The sequence below is a fragment of the Harpia harpyja genome, chromosome 9 (genome assembly GCF_026419915.1).
Source record: "Harpia harpyja isolate bHarHar1 chromosome 9, bHarHar1 primary haplotype, whole genome shotgun sequence".
In the NCBI taxonomy this organism is placed as follows: domain Eukaryota; kingdom Metazoa; phylum Chordata; class Aves; order Accipitriformes; family Accipitridae; genus Harpia; species Harpia harpyja.
In genome coordinates this window covers 35995550-36017088 of record NC_068948.1, presented here as the reverse complement: position 1 = coordinate 36017088, position 21539 = coordinate 35995550, and the positions used below count along the sequence as shown (strand labels likewise).

At 39.2% G+C, this 21539-nt stretch overlaps 1 protein-coding gene across 3 annotated transcripts in view; it reads right to left on the bottom strand.

Moving 5' to 3' along the window:
* TMEM132C (transmembrane protein 132C) overlaps positions 1-21539 on the bottom strand; it is a 223250-nt gene that overhangs the window by 48534 nt on the left and 153177 nt on the right. For all 3 annotated transcript variants that reach the window (XM_052797469.1, XM_052797470.1, XM_052797471.1), the window contains one exon: positions 8621-8804. In XM_052797469.1, the coding sequence (XP_052653429.1) occupies positions 8621-8804 (184 nt within the window). The remainder of the gene's footprint in view (positions 1-8620; positions 8805-21539) is intronic.

Here is a 21539-nt window from a genome sequence, read left to right as displayed (position 1 = left end):
AGCATGGTGCTAGCTTTCTCCCCAGGACAGTACTGAACCCTGTTCTAGGTTTTAGTGTTTTATCTCCCTCAAGCAGAACTACTGAGTTTGAAGTACAGATTCCTAATGAATTCCATGACAAACACCCTCAGTGATGAGAGTCTGGCTGGATAATGAACTGTAAACTGAAAGCAGCGTAAGGCAAACATGCATCTAATAGCAAACTGAAGGTGAAAAGTTGCTGGGTTTTTTAATGCTTGGGGTAGCTCATTATAACACTGAAGCTTATAAAAGTCCTGGTGATTTTTTTTTCCCCATGCTCACTCATTATCTTACATTACAGTAAAGCACCTCCTTGTTGTCTAGATAGTTTCACTGTCCAAGCTGGACCACCTCAGGACCTCATTAATTAGAGTCCAGCCTAAGCAATTCATAATTCTGCTAGATGAGTATTTCACCTGATTGTGAAGAATGAGGTATTCCCCAGAAATATTAAAACTCTCGTTACAGATCAAAATAAACATTAGAAGCTGCCAATTAAGAAATTGTTCTGTTTTTCAGTATGGGTCACAGCTAACACACTTAATGCTCAAGCTGGCTGAGCAACTGCTGTGTTTGCAAACATACCTAGTCTGCTCTGGCAGACACTGTTCAGCCTGTCTCTCTTTTAAGTGACAGCATGAGAAGGTGGAGGCCATTTACTCTCTAGGGCAAACCACAAAGGTTTGTTTGTCTGGAGTAAGTCTGGGCAGTGCCTGGACTTGTATTTATCAGTTAGGTGAAGACAACAGATTGTTAGCTAAAGCTAATGAGAGTGCACTAGTTTAGAGGAAAACTAGTATATTAACTTCCCTAGAAGAGGGCATAATCTACCAATCGAGTCTGCTGAGTTCAATTCCCCTTCCAGCTCTGCCAGTACCTCATGAACAAAGTTGTGCAATGTTCTTCCATCTCACTTTACGTTTCTTCCAAATCCTTCACAGCAGAAGTGCAGTGCTGCAGGAGATTCAGAATCAGGCATAGCTTTTGCCTCCCATCATTGGCCATGGATGAACTCTGGTCGAAGTCTGAATTGCTTAACACAAGCTACAGTCTTACAAATCAGTAACTTCTCTGCCTTTAAATTCCACTTCTGTTTCAGCTGTAAACTTTGGCAGAGTATCAGCCTCTGAAATTGGTCTCCTGCTCCTGCTGCGAATCAGGGCTTCTCCGCCCTCCTCCATCTGATCTGGCAGTGAAGGCAACAGGGGAAAGCACCCAGGGTAAATACAGTCCTTAGCACCTACAGCATCAAAATACACAGCCCTGGGATGTCCTTCTCAAGCACTATCATCTGGGTCCAGAGCTCACTTTCTGCTCGTTCATTATTATGGCTCTGCATGGTCTCTGCTCACATGTGTGTGGCAGCTGTGAAATTGCCTTTGTGGTTATACTAAACATTCAGAATTTTAATCAGCTGTCACTTCAAATATAAACTGCTATTTAAGATGTCTTCTTTTGATGGACCAGTATCACAAACCTGAAGCAACACTTAAAGCAGTCCCCAAATCCTGCCCAATAAATCACAAGAACAAAAGAATCTCCAGACTTCACACGTTACACAAGGCATTGCCATGAACCAATACCAAAATTATCTGCAGCAGTGTGGACTTGACTCAGGCTAACTTGCAATGCTGAGAATCAGCGTAGGAGCACCTGGCTATCTCCGTGCAGCCCTGCACTGTGCCATGTTGTCAGCAGAAAGAGCCCACAACAGTACTCTTCTAACATGCACAAGTGATCAGCATCAAGCATGGACTGGCTGGGGGATCTCGAATCCCTATGCCTGCTACATTAGGACAAAAGTGTGATCGTATGTCCCAGCGTCAGCTGCGCTGTCCCTCTTTTCCCATTCAGGGAGCTCAGTTTCAACCAACCTTGAACAACACCTTTACTTTCATCAACTTGGCTTGCAGACTGAGAATTTTCTAGAGGTTTCTGACTTGTCTGTCATTTGTCTGTGCAGCACTTAGTGTTGTGAGACACTCCGAGGGCAGCATTTAGGTATTACCACAACACCAAGCATCCAATAATTAAGTCGCTGGCTGTCTCACTGCACATTCTCATTGTTGTGCAATTTTTCATTTGGTTTGCAGGATTTGTCTCCTGTCAAGGCTGAGAAGCATATATATTAAGCCTCATATTAGTATCTCTCTACTACAGGCAGGAAAATTAGCAAAGAAAACCAAATGTTCTCTATATGACAGAGATCTTTAAAAATCTGGAAGCTAGCTGACCCCATCTCTCCTCAGCATTTTAAAAATCCCAAAGTAATCCATTCAATAGCATTGTCAGATATGAGGGATGCTGGAAGAGGAAATTATACATACTGTTGTGCTGCATAGAAAATGACATACAACTCGATCCAATGGCAAAATTAATTCCAGCCAGCTGAGATAGCCTTATTGATCCATTCTCATTTCCTGCAAAAGGTAGGACTGAATGTGACTGTAGTAAAGAAAAGGAAAACAGAAGCTAGAGGCAGAAGTGCAGGGGTTGTAGAAATGACGACTGCGACTTAAAAAGACTTAAATTGAGCCATTTTGAATTCTTTATGTTGACTGCATCTTCTGACCAATTTAAGATCAATGAACAACAGTTGATCCTTTTTTTGCTTTTGTTTCCTGATGGGCAGACAACAAAAAAGCCAATTCTTAACAGATAAGATTAATCGATACGCATTGCTAGTCACAGCTCAACGCACTACGTGACACAGCCAATTTATAAGCAGGTATGCAGGCTCCTGAGTTCATCCGGTACAAATATAGAGCAATGACACAATCTTTAGTAAAATTATATCCACCATAAATCTAAAGGAAGGAATGCTATACTTGTTTAAACAATTGTAACCTGCCATGATGGAAATTGTAGGCATATAAGTGATTGTGGTTACTGCTTCTCCTTTAACATCAGAAGATTGTAACTCTGGTCTTTCATGGAGAGCACTCAGTCTTGTAACTGTAAAAACTCTTGACTTCACAGTATTATTTAGGGCTTCACAGTTGATTTGTCTCAGTTAGTATTACTAATAGTAATAGGATAGTTTTATATCAAATAAATTTACTTCAACTCACAGTGTTTATTTGATATGATTCATAATTAAATTAATCTGAGACAACACCTGTCAGCTGAAAAGTTTGATACGTAGATTATCTGTTTGTTTGTTTGTGATAAGCAAATCAGGAAATGGATGCATTTATATAGCCTCAGATTTTATCTTCTGGAAAGCTCCTCAGTGCCTGTTGCCCTCCCTGCTTCATTCAAGACTGAAAGATTAACAGGAGTGAGAATGCTGCACTTCTGTGACCTTGAAACAGATAGAGCTTTACAGTGTGAAGTCACAGACTGTGCAGGGATGAAAACTCTGTTTATTTAGGTCCAAATTTTAAAATGGTATTACAGGGATTTCATTACAATGAAATACCTTAAAAAAATCTTTACCTTAGGGACTGGCATACATAAATGTGTGTATAAAACAAACATTGCTTTGGGAGCTAAATTTTTGATCATCTGTATTTTAATGGAAAGCAAGTTAACAAGCATACATAAAAATGTCACAAAGTGGTTTTGGCTGAGTCACAGCTCTGCATGTTAGATGTCCATTCACTTCTGCAGCAGAACTGTCAATACATTGAGTTCTGAATGTAAAGGAAGTTACACGCAAACCAAGCACTTCCTAATTAAAGAACTTACCACTAAGCAAAAAGTATGTGTGGAATTGTGCCTAATGAGAAGCCGAGGAGAATCTCAGCTACACATCATTGATGGGTTTACCAGGGTACTCTACATAAAAACTCTGAACTTGGATTAACCAGCAGTACACAGGATGCTATTACACAAGGAAAAGATGCAGTTTACATCAGTAGAAAGGCAGGACGTGTAGAGACAGATTATATCTTTTATTAGACCCATTGCTATAGCTGGGGAGAAAAGACGAGCTTCTGAGCACGAGGCGTGAAACAGCAGCAACAACCTTTAAGAAATGCCTGAGAGCCATTCCAACTTCGATTTGCTCGTAAGCAGTTATCAATGGATTATCGAGCCTGATGAATGAAGCCTGAAAGACCCACTGAAAATTAGTATTATCTTAAAGAGAAATATGCATGGATGAGCAAGTTGCATGGCTTCCCATGGTGACCAATGTCTTTTGGAGTAAATTCAGACTAGAACTCTCAGAACAGACTCCTGACATTGGGTTTATGCTTCAGCACTTTAAGTACCTGGATTTCATGCAAGTCACAGTAAGAGATAAACTAATTCAGAGGGAGTTTATCCTGCTGTTGAAGGACTACTACTTCAGTTCCATATACAGGAACCCAGATGGTCTAGCATAAATATTAAACCATTGATTCCCCATCTTCGTCCCATGAAGGAGTTCTTTAATATTAATGTGCCTTACCGGCATCAAACAATGAACTTACACACAGGTCTTCTACCTTGTTCTATCCCAAAGCAAAATGTAATAGTACTAAAAATATGTATTATCCATTTAAAGCATGAAAACAAATCTCTTGATAAATTTCCTAAAACATGGTCTTGGGTTGGACACAAACATACAGACTTCTTCAGTGCAATTTGTCTGTGTGTGCATGCTCCAAATGTGAACAATTTGGGGTTTGTTTTTTAATCTAGTCAAGTGGCAAAATCAATATAGTTGGCTACATTTGCTCATGACAGGAGTTTGAGGAAAATGTGGAAAGTAAGTTAAGCAACCTTGTACACCTTAATTGGCAAGTTCTGAGGTTACTTGTGATTAATTGAGGAGGTTTCCAAAAGCAGCTTAGCAGATAATTAATTAAGCTCCTATGAAAGCACTTTCCTAATTGATCCTGCAACAAGTAACATGAAATAAAAAATGCCAGAACAGGGCACAACTCAGACAGTAGATTTTCTCTACTGGAAGATTAAATCTTTGGGGTAGATTTTTCCTGTCAGCAGACAGTGGGATATATTTTCTGTTTTGCCTTAAGAAATCTTTTTCTTTTCTTATTTAACTCCCCTACTTGATGAATTTTACAATCCCCAGTTTCTGTAGCTGTAGTATTTTGCAGCTGTTGTGATTTAAGTGAGTCAAGAGATCTGAAGGAGGGATTGTGTGCCTGAAAGAGCATCTATCTTTCTCCATCTCTATCAGATGGTCTCACAAATGACATTACCTCTTTACAAATCTTGCCTCAGTTAATTAATGCTATTCAATGATGGAAATATAACATATATATTTAATCTCATACTTTGAGTGAGACATATAGAATCTCATACAGCCTGCATGAAAGATATATTGAGTGGATGTTTGCACCAAGTGCCATACTCAAGAGTTTGGTAGCGAGAGTCCTGCATATGTCTGACTAGGATCTATTTTTGATGCATCACTCCTCACAGTACTTACTTAACTAAAATTCTTGTATGTGAGAGTTAGAAAGCAACAGAACCAGTTATAACATACATTTTTCTCTCTAAATACCTTGAAGGGTGAAATGTCCTCCAAAATTACTCAGATTGATTAACTTCTCAGGAAAATAATATGCTTACTTCAAATTTACATCCTATTTTTTCTGGGAAAAAGTTATTACACTTATTCTGAGCCCAGTACTTTTGATATCTCTTGCTCCTTTTATTTCACTGTAGGAGGATCACTGTGTTGCTGTTTTTTACTTGTATACACTATTTAGCGCAGTAGTTAGGCACACAGAGTATGGATTCTACTAAAAGCCTCTCTTTTTACCGTATGATGAATTTCCATTGATTTTTCAGCAGCTGTATCCTACCACTTGCTCCAATGATCCAAGAGCCTAGGCTCTTCTAAAATTCCAGGTTCAGTTCTTACTGACAATGTCAATTCTTTAATCTCTTTCATTCCAAAATACTGTAGCAACAATTGCACTAACCTTTTGAAGACCCACTTGTTTTTCATCTTACTACTTCTTTGTAATGCAATCGGGCATAGGGCAATAAAAGATATGAGATCTTTCTTCCTTCGTAAGTTTGGAATGGCTCACGACACATGCTTTACTCTGTGAGTCAGAGACAACCTTTATGTTATACTCAAACCAAGCAAAAGTTTGCTGGTTTCATTCTCAAAAGACTGATTAGGATGCCCATCAGACCAATAGCAGAGACTCAGTCAGATCCGACATCCTAATCCAGTACAGTATCTTTGGGCAGCTCCTTCCTTCCCTTTTTTTGGCCATTTGTAAGAATTCCGAATGACAGATTTTACTTTTGATGTTAGCAGTTTTGCTGTAGGAACACTCCATGCTTAAATCAACAAAATCTACTTTACCGTCTAGAGGGTTATGAAACACACTTCCTGATAAACATCGAGATCTAATTTCTGTGCACAATAATGTGCTGTTGCTTTACAGTGTGTAGTTGAGATAAAGAGCATGGTCCAACTTTTCAGCAGATACAGTATCACCCTCTCTCTTTTCAGTGTGACTCTTGTTTCTGAACAGGAGAACTGCCAGGTAATCAGCTCAACTAGAGATTAATGCCTAAATGAAGAAAGCACCCTGGCTTGATACGCAGTGTTAACTAACAGAAAACTCTGAAAATTCCCTTTATCTACTAACATCATGCTAGCAAAGCCAATTTTGCATTGGTATCCCATCCAACTGGATTCTGTTAACACAGTATATTTTGGCTCCAGCCAAGTGTTATCACAAGGTACAGAAATGAGATAAACAAACACAAGAAAGCTTTGCAAAGAGAAAGGTTTAATGATTTCATTGTTTGAACCCTTTGCACAACCCAGAGTGCTAATGGTACATCTGTTGGGAATAAAGAATCTCACCTTATATGATTTATGTAAATTCATTCATTTAGACCTCCAGTTCTTAAAGGAACCCTTGTAGGTAGATGAATTTTAATCTAGAATAGACACAAGTCTGCAAGTAAATCTTGAACCTTCTACGCAAATGCAAAGCCATTAGACCCTGACATGAGAGATTAAAAAAAAATCTTGATTCCCTCAGATATGGAATACAGAGAAGCAACTGATTAATTCTTTCAAGAAATGAACAACAAGATGTTAAGTCTGCCAGTAGACAGATGTCTATCATCTACTGGATGGCATCTATTTCAAAATAAAATCTGACCACAAAAGCCTTCTTATGCACGTTCTTGAGTCTTTAGAGGACAGATGCTCAAATATGTATTCCCTGTTCAACTCCACAGGTAATGAGGACAATTATTTCCCTCTCAGATCTGGAATGTAGCACAGGCTTTCTGCTGACTTAACAGACTTCGGGAAAATTGGTGGGCATGACCTCATTTGATACGAGCAGCAGTTTTACTCTTCAAAGGGGAAGAATATATTGAAGACTAGGACTTCCAGGAAATAATACTCATCTAATTATCTGCTTCAAACCACTGAACACTGTTCAAAGAAAAGAATGCCAGAATTTCACCACCAAGATTATGCACAGGAGAGGCAAAATTCACAAATGGAATGGATATGTCTAACTCTTCTTCCAAATCCTGAGCTCTAACACTGACTAATGGTAGCATGTGCAGTTCCTCTATTAATTGCCACTTGGTCCTGTTCTAGGTAGCTGGCATCTTTCCGCTTCTCCCTTTCCTGAGGATCAGCAGGACTTCCAAAATAAATGCTCAGTGCCTACTTCACCTGTGAGCATAGAAAAAAGTTCTCAGCACGTACCTAAATCCCACAGAAAATAAAATGCCTACCTAAAAACAGTGCACCTGAGATGTTGGAGACTCCAGTGAAACTTCTTGTTTGCTTGACTCAGAGCAGGAATTTAACCCTAGGTTGTTAAGGGGGGGGGGAAGAGCAGGAGGCCCTAACTCACAGGAGGGGGCCCTAACGGCTAAGTCTCAGTGTTCCCACTGTCTCAGCCTTGCTTTGCAGAAGTAATTGTATCTTCACTGGGCCAGAGGAAGAGAAGGAGACACTGCTTCCACAAATCACATTCGTGAGCCTTGTAAAGACAGGCAACGGGTGTGATTTCATGGGGAGTTAGGTAGCCCGCAACTGGTGCTACAACACTGAGCAGAGCAAGTAGATTTTAACCCAAGGCATTTTTCCACATGAAAGTCCATATTTCATTTTTCTTAAATATATTCTTGAGGCTATTATTTTTTTCCGTTTCTTCCTTGAAACGACAGGTTCTTATACTATTAGGGAAACAGCCAGCAAAATTAGTATCAGCCTCAGCCTACTAAGGACCAAGCAACTTATGCTTTAGCAGAAGGTGCTCGAGGCCCTCTAAAGTTGCTCTACAGCTTGTGAGTTCAAGCCATGTAATGGCAATTAGAAATGGGAAGGTAAATATACTTGGCTTTGTGTTACCAGCTGGTAGCCTGGAGGGAACCATGCATGACAGAAATTCAGGATTTAAAGTCTGAGAGAGATTTTTAAAGTGGCAGCATCCCTTTCCTCTGTGGTAAGTTTATAAGAACTGAAATCTTGTGATGTGTACAGACCATTAAATGAGGGCACGATTTTAGCAAGTAGTCCTATACAGCTATAAAATGGGGAGGCAGGGCAGAGAGCACTCCTTTGCAAGTCTGTCTGAGGCCTGGTATACGTTTTCCCAGACCACATACAGATCGGATGGAGCAACATGCTGAAACAGTTTCTTACCATTGCCAATGGAACTATTCCAACAAGATCCTTCTGGCAGATGAAGATTTCAGACAAGGTTATGTCTGTTGTCCCCTTCCGAGGATATTCCACCTGCCAGGTGATGGGCTGCGTTCCAGAAAGGCTGCTGAAACTGGCTATTTCAAAGTTCATCTGCACGACCTCATTGAATAAACTGTTACTTCTGAAAAAGGAAAACAGGGAAAGGGAAGAGCTATTACTTTTGCTGAAGAAGGCAAATGAAGTGAATCATATTAGCTACTGGAAAATGCAGCTATTTATATGCAGATATAACACAAGGCCTTTTCCAATCTACAATTTCTTCAGAGCATACAAACTGGAATTATTCAAAATGGGTCAGCTGCTTTTAGTATGAATACTATGTAGAGGGATAAAATTCAGGATATTGTATCTGATGAAAGCAAAATATACTTATTCCATTACATGTTTTTTATGATTTTGCAAGTACGATTCAACCCTACTGCAAGATGGATTTGACCCCCATCAACCAAAGTTAAGTCCAGTGCAGCTCATGAAGACTGAAGAGCCCAGAATTAGTGCAGCCCAAAAGAAGAACAAGATTCATTGTATATGTCCACCATCAAAATCACATAAATCCATAGCAATGAAACTCAGTGTAACTGATGTTCATATATGCTGCATGGAAGCTGTTAAAAAAATTAACATGATCAAATGGCAAAATGACAAGATTAGTCTAAACTTAGAGGTATGCTCTGGAAATTAAAAACCCATGTGGCTGAGACCGAATAGAAAGAACAAAGCTATGGCAGGCAACATATACTATGAAGTCAGGAGGCATAAGATAATTTGAATAACAAATATGAAAAGACATGCTGAAATTCTTTCCCTGGCATTAAATTTCTTTAACTACCTCAGAAATAAAAAGAATATATGAAAGAAATTATCTGCTAGTTTAATTTTTAAAAAAAGTACAAATTATTTGCATCAGAAATCATACATTAACTTTTCTGGAACTTCCCAAATATCTTTCCACAGTGTAGAAAGTCTTACTATTTCACAGAATATTACTTCAACCTAACCCTACGCTGTAATAATTTTAAAATGAAGAGAAAGACAGGCATCTTCCTAGCTTCAGTAACCCAATCCCAGCTCCATCACACCTTTGGATGCATTCATCACATAACAGCTTCAATTTTTCCTCTTTTTTTACATACAATACACAAAGGCCCATTTCTCAGAAAATCCATCAAGAACTGATCATGTACAAAGCACTTATATTCTCAAGTGCTAGACTTTCTTTTTAACTCTGAACAGAAATCACCATTTTTTATTACTTAAGGCATATTCTGTGCTTTACTTTCCATGATTACTTTGAAAGCAAATGCATTCCCCTGATAATTATTATTTTGATTATGGGTTTTCATTTGGTTGGCTTACTCTGAAAACTCTTAATACTGCCTAATGCTTTAAATTTATTTCCTTGCTGTTTTCTTGGTGTGTCAAAAGAGAGACATTGTAACACTTCTGCAATAGTGGTATACTTCCTCCATGCATTTAAAGAGTGATTTTGTGTAGTAATGCAATAGATGGATGGGTTTAGCAATTCATAACTCAAGACCAGCCTATTCCCATTTGAAGAGTTCCTACTAAATAAATCTTACAGCTTGTAAATACAAGGCAACTGCGATAACTGTAGTTTACACACTTCTGGGACATCTCAAAATGAATACATAGTAGATTGAACTTTGTAATTTATTTGAAAGCATGATTATATGCAAAGATACCTGAATCACCTGAGCTACAGTGTTCATTTAGCTGTTAAAGGCACCATTATGCCTTAGATTAATGACACCCGAAATGCCATTATTTTCACCATTTCTAGATCTGATGCTTAGTAACTGACAGAGGAAAAGTTTTTACATGTGATTGACTATCTCAGTGCTTTCACTTACGCTAAATAGAGAATAAATTTTTGTACACATCAAAGCTGTTCTAATAGATAATATATGTCAGGAAAGTTTTCCTGATAAGAAGTCTACGCTTCTCTAAATAGCCTCTGAGCAGATGTGCAGTGTGTAGCTTTACAACAGAAGCCCCACAACTCTACTGGTAGGATCAGAGACCTCTAGGTGGGAAGCTGTAGGTGGGAAAGAGGCCATTTCCAGCCAGCCCACTGATTCCTGATGCATTGACTTAGGTGAAGGCTGATCACCTCCTTCTGGCTCCCAGCTCTCAATTCACAACACCTAATCTTCCCTGGTCCTTCAGACAATTTCTAAGAGTTGCCTAGTGTTCTGCTCATGAGCTGTCCATACAGTTTACCTGCAGCACACACTCGAGCCTGGGTTTGAGCTACACAGGGGAAATACCCTGAACAAAATCTTTGGGCATCCTGTTTCTATGGAGCATTTCACAGTACACTTGACTGCAGTGTGGACAGACCACAGCCTGCTGAAGCTGGCCATATCTAGGTATCCACACACCTTTATAATGATGTCCTATGATTGAAAATGGGAAGTGCAAGGTGACCACATCTTTACTACAAGTCTTGCGATCCCCTGCAGCATGAACCTTAGTTCAGGCTGGCTACAGTTAGCATGCACACATGCATACATGTTTGGGAAATTCTCCAGGGATCATGTTGCAGGCAGGGACTAGTCAGCTCTCAGTGTAGACATAGTTTCTTTAAGTTACTGGCTCAGTATTCCTATTTTGTATTTCATACATTTATATATATCCTGTAGTTTACATGTGAAGGGATTCTTCTTTTATTCCAACGTAATAATACATAGAGGACTCCAGTACATGGTTGGGATTTTATATTTTAAGTCCACGATGCTCAATGACTTTGATTATTGCAATCAAAGAAAATGTCAACATTTTTTCATCTGTTATGTACACACACACACATTTGGAGAACTACGTGGCAAACTGCACAACTGTAATGTAAACTGCACTTGACTGCTATTGCCTCAGTTGCATTCTCAGCAATATTATCTTCACTGGAGCCACAAACAACAGCCTGTATCTCTAAGAAGCACTAAACTCCACCATAAACAAGTCTGACATAAACTGACCTCCTTCCTCCCAAATGTAGAATTATCAGAATCACTCCTCCACCACTAACAGTTACATCTGCCACCATCTGATCTAGGACTGAAATGAGGGACTTACTGTCCATGCTCTATTTATATACCATCTGTTGCAGTGGGGCTTGATGGTCATAACACTCCTAAGTTTCTTCTTCGTTCCAGTGTAGACATAGCTGTCTCAGTTTTGCACATGAGGACTGAAGGAGAGGCTATATGACACCCATAGGGTCATATGGAAGACTGGGACAGGGTAAGGAACTGATCTCTGCTTTTCCAAATCTCTTGTTAACCACTGGACCATCATTTTGGTATCAATGGAAATGGGAACCATAGCACTTGATTTTATAGTTTTAAATGGTCTTCAGTGTATGCATCTCAAATTCCAACATCATTCTGTACATGAGGCATATTTTTGATAATTGATGAGCTATTCTGTGAAAGAAGTCACTGCAATCACCATTTACAACACTGCCTCAAAGACACCTGCTTTATTTGGATTTCCAGTTCTCACCGAGCACTTGGTACCACTCGTTGAGCTATTTCAGCCAAGTATCTTCAGCCATGACAAAGATAGGCTGCTTCTTCCCAAGATATCAAGCTCTAGTGGTGGAGAGATACAAAAACGGTACCAAAATTCTTCTACAGAATTCTGTAAAACATGGCTAAAATGTTTCTTCTGTAAAATACGTGATGCAAAAATGTCCAAAAATATGCATGGTATAAGATAAAGGTTTTATTGGTACTTTCTCAGGATGACCTGCATAATTATTTCAACGTCTGCATTTGTGAGTAATGCACCCATCTCCCTCCATAGCGATAAAGCCTTTATACAATGTCACACTATCATCAGTTTCCTCCTTCTCTCTTCACACAGAAGAAACAGAGAGATGATCAACAGCTGGGAAAGCATCCACTTGAAAAAAAATATGCCTTCAGAGATGTGTAATGGCTGAGAAAAAAACTCCTCATGAAGCACATTTAATGTTCAGAGCTTGTTCACTGACTGAAACAGCAATTCCTTAATATCTAACATTTAGAACTGCTCAGCAGCCGGAACAGCAAGTAATTATAAAACTTTTCTAAAGTACACAGTATGCAGTGATTACAAATGAAGCTTCATGAAGGCAGGGCTTCTAAGGAATTGCTCTGGGGTGGATATATGAGCCTAATTTCATTGGATTGAGAGTTCTCCTGGGCCAGTTCACTCCTTAGATTTATTTTAATTTATAAATATGCTAATCATTCAGGGCTAGACTGGACCACGCGCTTGCACAAGGGAGCAAGGACTCCCTTTGATCTGCTAAACAGGCACTCGGGCTCTGGGTCTGAGCACACAGGCATAAGTGAGGAGCACTGAGCCCATAGATACTCCTTTGCTGGAGCAGATGGGCAATGACTAGGTGCTACTTATTGGCTACAGCAGCTGAGCCAGCAAGTTAGTGATGGGGTTAGTAATTTACTACTGGCATAGGCTAGCAGTAAATTATTACCCCAGGAGAATGAGGAGGAACTGTGCTGCAGAGCTGTGTGAATGCTTCTGAGGAGCACAGTTTTAGAAAAAGAAGGTGGAACAGAAATACTCTGTTAATGGAAAGGTAATAAAAAATGCATAAAAGACAAAACAGAAGTAACATAGGGGAAACTGCCATGGAATTCACCAGCTCTTGCCAACTATATGGACAGAACACACACTTTTTGATATCAGCTAGCGTTAACTTAACCAGGATTCTTGATTTTAGGATATTTTTGAGTATGATATTAAGCATTCCTTTGTAACTATTTATTGATTATTCAAACCTTGGGTGCCCTGAGAAATATCTACCCTTGGAAGGAGATTTTTCTTACATAGATACCCAGGACAGGCTGTATCAAAAGCTGTACTTAACCCTCTCTTCAACATAGGGGATTTAAAACATGGTATCATGTATACACAACCTACATATAAGCCCACGGATAGACTTCCAATGTGGGTAATACCACAGATGCTAGAATGCAAAACAGATTCTTTTTCTCTGCAGAGGTCTAGTAAGAGGTGGAATGATGTTAAACTTGTCAACGCTGAAACAGCTTGTACTGGCCACGCATGGTGAGGGCTCAGCGGAGCCCAGAAAAAGTGAACCACAGGCCCAGTGCTGCAAAGGCATTCACAGGGCGCAGTGGGAGAAGGCAGGCAGATAATTACTAAGAAAAGCAGTGCAGAGATCTCAGCCGATGTAAGATCCATAAACAGAAATCTTTGTTGAATGCCTGTGTACATGTGTAGACCAGGAGTCTCTGATGAGAGATTTCAAAGTGTTGGGTTATTGCTCTGAGTAATAGAGCAGTTTCGACTCTTAAATGAGTGAATCTTAGGACTGCTATGGGCTAAATCAATAATTTCGATTTAGTACAGTGGCTCTCAAAAGAGAAATTTTAAAAAGCCTAGATTAAAAACATTTTTTAGCCATCCTTTATTCCAACAGACTTTTACTGAAAGTGCCTAGGGATCCGAGAATACTTTGACCTGCTGAAAATTTAGCAACTCCTTTCCTCTTCAATACCATCCAGTTTGACAGTGACATCTTAATGCAAGATCAGCACTTACTAAATGACATAAAAAATTGAAAAGAGTGCAAACCCCATTATTCCTCAGTTACACTGCACAACTTACTCTTCACTAAAATTAATGTATTGAAGTACGTTACTACCATGTACAAACTCTCATCAAAAGCCAACGGTCAAACCGGACCCCAGAGCAATCTGTAGTTCAGCCCACTTAGATGTATACACCAATGCCTCTTCCCATCTTGGAAAAGACTGTAGTGGGGTACAGGACATACGTTCCTCTATTCCAGCTATTTTCAATTTCTTGCTTCTCCTGCACCTTTTCCTAACCACATTTGGTAACTGGGCCATCTTCAATAGACACACTCTAGGATCAGGATGAATCACAGCAATTTAAGAAAAATTAACAGACACAGAGATTAGAACCTGATCTAAAAAGTGTGACTGATGATGACTTTAAAGATGATGAAATTATGTGGGCAGCTCTTTACACATCAATTCACTTACATAGTCAGCACTCAATGCTAACAAAAGGTGGGTCATTAGCAACCCAGGTTGCTTTGAATCAGTCACTTATGAGCTAAATGCTATAATATCCACCACTGGGACCTTAAGCCATCCATTTCCCTTCTGAAACACTTGATCAAGTGGAGTGAAAATGCTTAATATAAGTTTCTTTCAGCAGGTCCTTAATAAGAGCTGTTACAAAGCTAATCCCTTTGAAAAACTGTGGAAAGGAGGTAGTAGTTAAAGAAGAATGCCAACTACTGGAGACAAAATACAGTTTAAATTTCTTATTTTGCAATATTAGCCTAGCTTTCATCTTTAAACCATAAAAACCAGCAGAGGAGAAAGAAAAGGATGATCTATTCTGGCAATTAACAGATACGGAGGACATAATTTCATGGAAAACTACCACATTAAAAGTATTACGAAGGTCTTCAAAGGAAAATATCCGAGGTATAACTTAGCAAACTCTTGAGCAACATAACATAATATACATGCATATCTTCAAAAGGATGATATAATGCTGTACTTGATTTCTTCATACAGTCCAGATGAGAGTTAGATTAGTTAATAAGGTTTCTTAGCTTTCTTGTCATAAACTGTGATATAAAACACAGCTTTTTGATTAAGGTATTGGACTAAGACAGGAAATCTCATTTCACTTCCCAGCTCTTCCACAGCATCCTTTAATGACCTCAGGCAAGGCACAAAGATACAGATCCTTACCTCTAAAATAAAATCAATAGGAATTAGGCATCATGGGGCTTTAAAAAACCTCTGGTGTCTGCTACTTTAGGCACCTGAGTATGGTACCTTTATCCCATTGGTCCTGAGCCCCAGGATCTCAGCTGGGTTCAACCACATGCCACATAGGAAGGAGTCAGAAAACCACTCATGGTTGAACTGCTGCATTATGCTGAGAGCTCCCACTTGCAAGGGAAATTCTTAGCTGATGAAATATGCACTGTCTGGGTGGCATAAGGTAGACAGAGCCTGGAATGTGATCTTTCTGTGCCTTTATTGCCCAGTTGAACAAGGTGAATAATAATTTTTTCTTCTAGTCTCAGAAAAAAATCAAGAGTATGCGGTGTCTGACTTCTCTGTACCAGCCTTGCCCACAGATGCTAATCTCAGTGATGTTAACTGCTATCCTAGAACAAACAGCAAAAGTCATGTTGCTAATTAGAGTACAGAAAAACAGAAATGCTCCTCTCTTGGACAGGCAGAAAGCTGAATGACATAGTCCCTAAAGGAGGGAGACCTGACTGTGGATCACAATAACTCACCAATTCCTTTTATGCAGAGTATTTTTTTTAGAGTCACTAATCACCTATAAATGCTGCAGTCAAGATAGCAGGCTCATTAGTCTTCTCTGATACTACCTCACATCCAGGCACAAGGTAGATGAGATTGATTTTTCCCTTTTCCCAAAGGAAGCAGGCATGCAACCCTCTGCCTCAGACTGGTGCCATCATATAAATGCTATGTGCAAATCCCAGTACTGAGCTATCATCATCTCCCACCTTTATTTCATTTTCCATTCAGTTTGCGCAAGATATTAGTCTGCTAATGTCCTCATTATAATTTCAGATAACAAAATACATAGGCAGATTGGTCAAGAAACAAGCTTTCACAGTGATTCATCATCTCTTCCTGCCTCTGAGAAGGACATTTTCTACTTAGTATTCATTCAGTCCTGGAATCTCTCCAGAATCACTGTAAGTAAGCAGTATTTTCCTCTTTCGGAGACAGCAAATGTGTAAGCACTGAAAATCTTCCAAGGGACATCACTGGAAAGGAGACCCTAAGCAAAGATTTTCAGAGAGATTCACTCCAAACCCAGTGCTTTCAAATGGAGAAAGGAAGTCAGAATCGTTCCGATCATCAGCATTAGATTATATGGCTCTTTCAGCCTGCTAAAAGCAGCAAGATGAGATCAAATACACAAAAGTATGTTTTATCATTCACTTTTAATTGCTTACTTTAACAGTTTGGGAGCAGCCAGTGAAACATATTCAGAGACAGGAGAACATCTTTGAAAAAGCAGCCTATATAGCATTTTCTGGTTACAAATATCTTGCCTGTGTGTTTTATTACATTTATAAGCAACAGTACCCCCGGCATTGATACAGAACAAGGTACTCCATTTTCTAAATCCATTTATGAGTTGGATGGACTCAGCCTCCTCTTTCAGTCTCCCCTTGTGTCTGTCATTCATACCAAGCCCTACCTGCAGAAACTACAATGCAGCATGACTCAAGAGACAGACCACCAATTTCTTGAGCATGCACTCCCAGGTGCCAAACTGGTATTCTCCGGGGGGATATAAAAAAAATCAAGGTACGCACAATTAGCAATGACATTTTGAAAATATGATCAAAATGGCACAAAGAAATAGAAGGGTCTGGTTACTAGAGTAGCCCCACACAGGCTACCCCCTCCAGTGAAGATGTGTCAGTTGCTGTTGACATGACCAGTTGATTTCTATAATAACTGGCTACTAATACTGGACTGTAGCAGACACTTGTGGTCTGTTATGCCCTCAAATGACACATTGATCAAAGAAAGGGATGCAGCCTAACTCCTGATTGCTATGCATAATATCCCTCCAGGTACCGCTCACGTAGATGTAAGCATATCAGGCATTTGCACCTGGTTTGAAACGAACTGAAGATGAAACTGCATTATGAATCAGGTGGCAAGACAAATCACATTTATATGTAACTGCATATGTAAATCAGATGTGTGATATGCACATCTGATTTTCAAGTCAGGTGTCTTCAGATTCCAGTTCCTATAGTTTTTACTGTGGTTTTTTTTCACTGCTCTGCTAGCATATCTGCTTTGGGGCTATGCTTGAAACTCCAAAAATATTTGTGCATAAAGATCCCTGTTCCTTTTCAACAGGGTAGCTGCACTTGCCTACTGGAAAAACACATAGAAAGTCAACCATTCACCAGGCATGTAAAGTTGATAAAATATCTGCATTTCGTAGAGGCAATAGATGTAAAGAAAGCATACATTTAATGGCATAGTAAAGGAAAAAAATCATGTAAGTAAGTGTCGAATATTATGGTGAAACAAGGAAGAAAATAACCCAAAGGTGAACTAAAGCAGTTTCTCAAACTTGCTGGCCATGAACAAAGTTCATGGGGCAATGAAAAGTCAAGCTGGTGGGTGACAGCCCCATGCTCTCCCCTACATTCCATTTGGGCACTATTGCAGTTTTTCAAGTTCAAGTGCACGAAGAAGGTAAAGGGATTTTTCAGATCAGAAGCAATGATCAACAACTGGTTGGTGGAAGCTATCTGAAGAGACCTCAAATTTAGCTGAAGAGCTTTTCTAGGTGCCTGTGAAGCTGCCTGAATAGAGAGTAAAAGATCTTGAAATGAGCTGCATCCGTTGAGAAATAAGCTCAACAGCTGCAATTTCATCACAGAGCAAACTCAGTTTGTGTGGAGTCCCTCGGACTAAAAGCTGCAGGGAATTGAATAATACTGTGTACAATCTAGAGCTAGAGAATACCAGCCTGGGGAAGGTAGAAAAGTAGTTTTATTTCTAGAAAGTCAATATATTTTTGCAAGCTTCACTAAGGAGCAGTCTGCAAGCAGGAATGTATTCCTTTTCCCCAATCTCAGGTCATAACTCCTGTCTCAGATCGTATTATTCCCCTTATTAGTATTTGTAGAACATATGATAAACTCTTTTAATCCTACTCCTTTCTTGTAAATTCTCTTTAATGTTGTATGCTGCACGCATGTTCTTTACTATGCTAAAGTAAAATACAATTAGGGTAAAGCAGAAACCCAAACTGGTCTAAGGAAAAAATAGTCTGAGCAGTAACAGTAGGATAAATATTGAGCTCAGCTGAAACTCTGTGTAAATGAGAATGACATAGGTGAAAATTGACAGGAAAGCAGAGTCAGGTATAGTGGTCTAATTTGGATCTAATGATTATTTGCAGGTATACTTAGACTTCAGGACACTGTCCTGGACAATTGTAAAGACTGGTCCACTCTGAATACATATGTCCAAAAGTTATCATCACAATCCTGAGTAATAATATTTTGTTCTTTCACAATCTCTGTAAACTGCAACTATGCAGTATGATCTTGCAAGGTCAAACTTGCAAAGGAACATTTTACCATCTCTTGGCATAGCTTTGCTGCAGTGCATTTAGTTTATAGTATAAAACTGTGACAAGCACTGTAAAACCAAGGCTGTGCATGGAGAAGTGTGAAGGACGGGGGCGGGGGGCAGTTTTGAAAGTACTGCTCACATTAAGCCTTCCATCCCTCAATTCACTATTTTGGCATCGTCAGGCTGGCCTTTACATGGTGACCATAAAAAGAAAGTGTAGATATCCAGGAAGAACACACATCTAATACACCTCAGCGTACATTATGCATGCAGTTTACCAAATCTGTCCTCAAAAGACAGGAAAGGAAAAAAACCCAACCCAAAGCCAGAAAAGTGAAGGATAAGGTGCACACTGACATTAATCAAAGTCCACTGAGATGGGGAAAACAGTAAGGCAGCACATATGACACTGAGTAACATCCAAATACCCCAGCATAAGGAGTGAAGTTTCCTAAAGTAAGACAGAGGAAACATAGGTTAGACAGCAATAAAAAGGGAAGTTTTAGCTTTTTCTCTCTATCTTTCTCCTTCCCCTGAAGGAGTAAAGAAGGAAAGGAAGCTGCAGGAGCCATGTTAGACAAAGAATCTTCATTTTGAGTGTACAGTGGAAAATCATAAAATGCCAGCAGTGGTTGCTGGGATGTTTTATTCTACTTTCCCTTTCACTTCCTTCTTCCTTGTCTGTTTTCCCTTTCTTTTTCCCTTCCCCTTCTTTCTGCATGTTTAAAACAAAAATGTATGATGGAGAGAGCTGATGCTAGTGAATATCCTGGGGAAATGAGACAAAAATGCAACCAACTTCTTCAGTCTGCAGTTATAAACCAGCTCTTACTCAAATTTACAAAAATCACGGACCCCAGAGCTTTCAGCATCTGTAGTTCTGAAGTCTGATGGACAAACCTTTACTTTACAGTTCATAAAGCAAAGCTTAACAACACTGCCTTCCTAATACCATCCAAAGCTCTCATTTATTGTAAATTTGAAAAGAATCTTATTAAAAGCAGAACCAACATAAATACTGGAGGAAGATCCATTACATTTCATGATACAGTTATTTGGTGGCTAACTCCAGTAGTTCACTTCTGTTCAAGGATAATAAAAGGAAAAATGTCCTCATGACATTCAATGGCAGAAATGTCATTGCTGAAATGCCTATGATGTGCAATTAACATTTTTAAGGAGTCATTTAAAAGGATACTGTCAAGGCTGATAGATTTGAGATTACACCAACTACCTATGTTTGGATTTCTGCATAATTCAGCAACTCCCTAGCAAGTTCACCCTTTCACTTCCAGATATTCCTATTTTTCTTTCTCTTTATGTCTACTGTATTGAGGGTACTATATGTATTTATCATTGACTTCTCCCCCATTGCAACATTATAATGTTGTGTTACAACTGCAATCATCAGAGTTTCTATCCAAAAAGTTTTCATTTTTTTAATGTTCTGCTTTCCTCAAGCAATTTGTAATTTTCACAAGAAAAAAATATATCATTTTGGAGCAAAAAGTAACTTGTGGGGCAAAAGCAATTCGGTGTTAGGGTGGAGTTAAAAAAAAAGTTAAGTTATTTTGTGTTACTACTGAAGACAACGTCACCAGCAGGATGGAGACTCCAGGTCTAGACTCAGCATGTTTGCGTGGAGAAAAGAAGTCCTGGATCTTTCTTTCTTGGCATTCATATCTGACACTTCTGCTTAATAGAATGAAAAAGCAAGAAAATACAGAAGATATTTGCTGTAGTAGAAAAACTGTCTTTAAGCAAAATGTTCATCAAAGTTTCTACGAGATGCCAGCTACTTTTTAAAGATTTCATTGGACGACAACTGAATGTTTGTATTTGCAGCTAAAACATTTCTTCTAAGAGCTGATAGCAGACATCAGTTTTCAGGCAGAGTGCAGACGTTCCTGTCTGACTGTCAGGCACATGAAGAGCAATGTGTCCTCAATATTTCAAGAAGACAAATGAAGGAGATGCGATCCTAATGTTAAATGGCCTGTGAGAAAAGCAAGTGCCTGCTCGACTGACAAAACACTTACAGATAAACTCCAAGAGCAACTTTGAAGTGATGACTCTGACATCTCTGGTTCTGTCCAAATCTGTTTTTTTCCCTACAGCACCTCAATTAGAAAATAGCTATGTCTAATTTGTTGGGAAGTCTCAGTTTCAAATTTACTAAATCAGGCCCCGATTCAAAGCAAGAAAACTCAATCGATTTGGATGAGGCTTTTGAGAGATGTCATGCTTTACAGAGGTAACTTTCCATTTGCTGGGAAAAAAATTTCATCTTAACTTGACCCCCAGGAAGAGTGTAGGAGTGCTAGGGGGAACCATAGGCTGCATGATATCAGAATACTCTTTAAACAACAGCGAGTTTTTTATTGCAGAAAGTAATAAACAAGTCTAGCACAGAATCTCTCTATGCACCATATAGTTATACATTTGTCTCACAGCCCAAAGCAAAGATTTAAAAATCTACTGTGATTTTTTTCCAAGCAATCCTTACTGCCTTTTTATACCCTTCTTTCAGTGCCTTTCTGCACTAGGTGAATTGAAATAGGTTTCTGTGTAATTATACAAATGACATTTAGGGGACACTGTCAGAAAGAAGGAAAAAAGATTCTGAAGAACAAGCCTTCCCTTTGTTACTGATA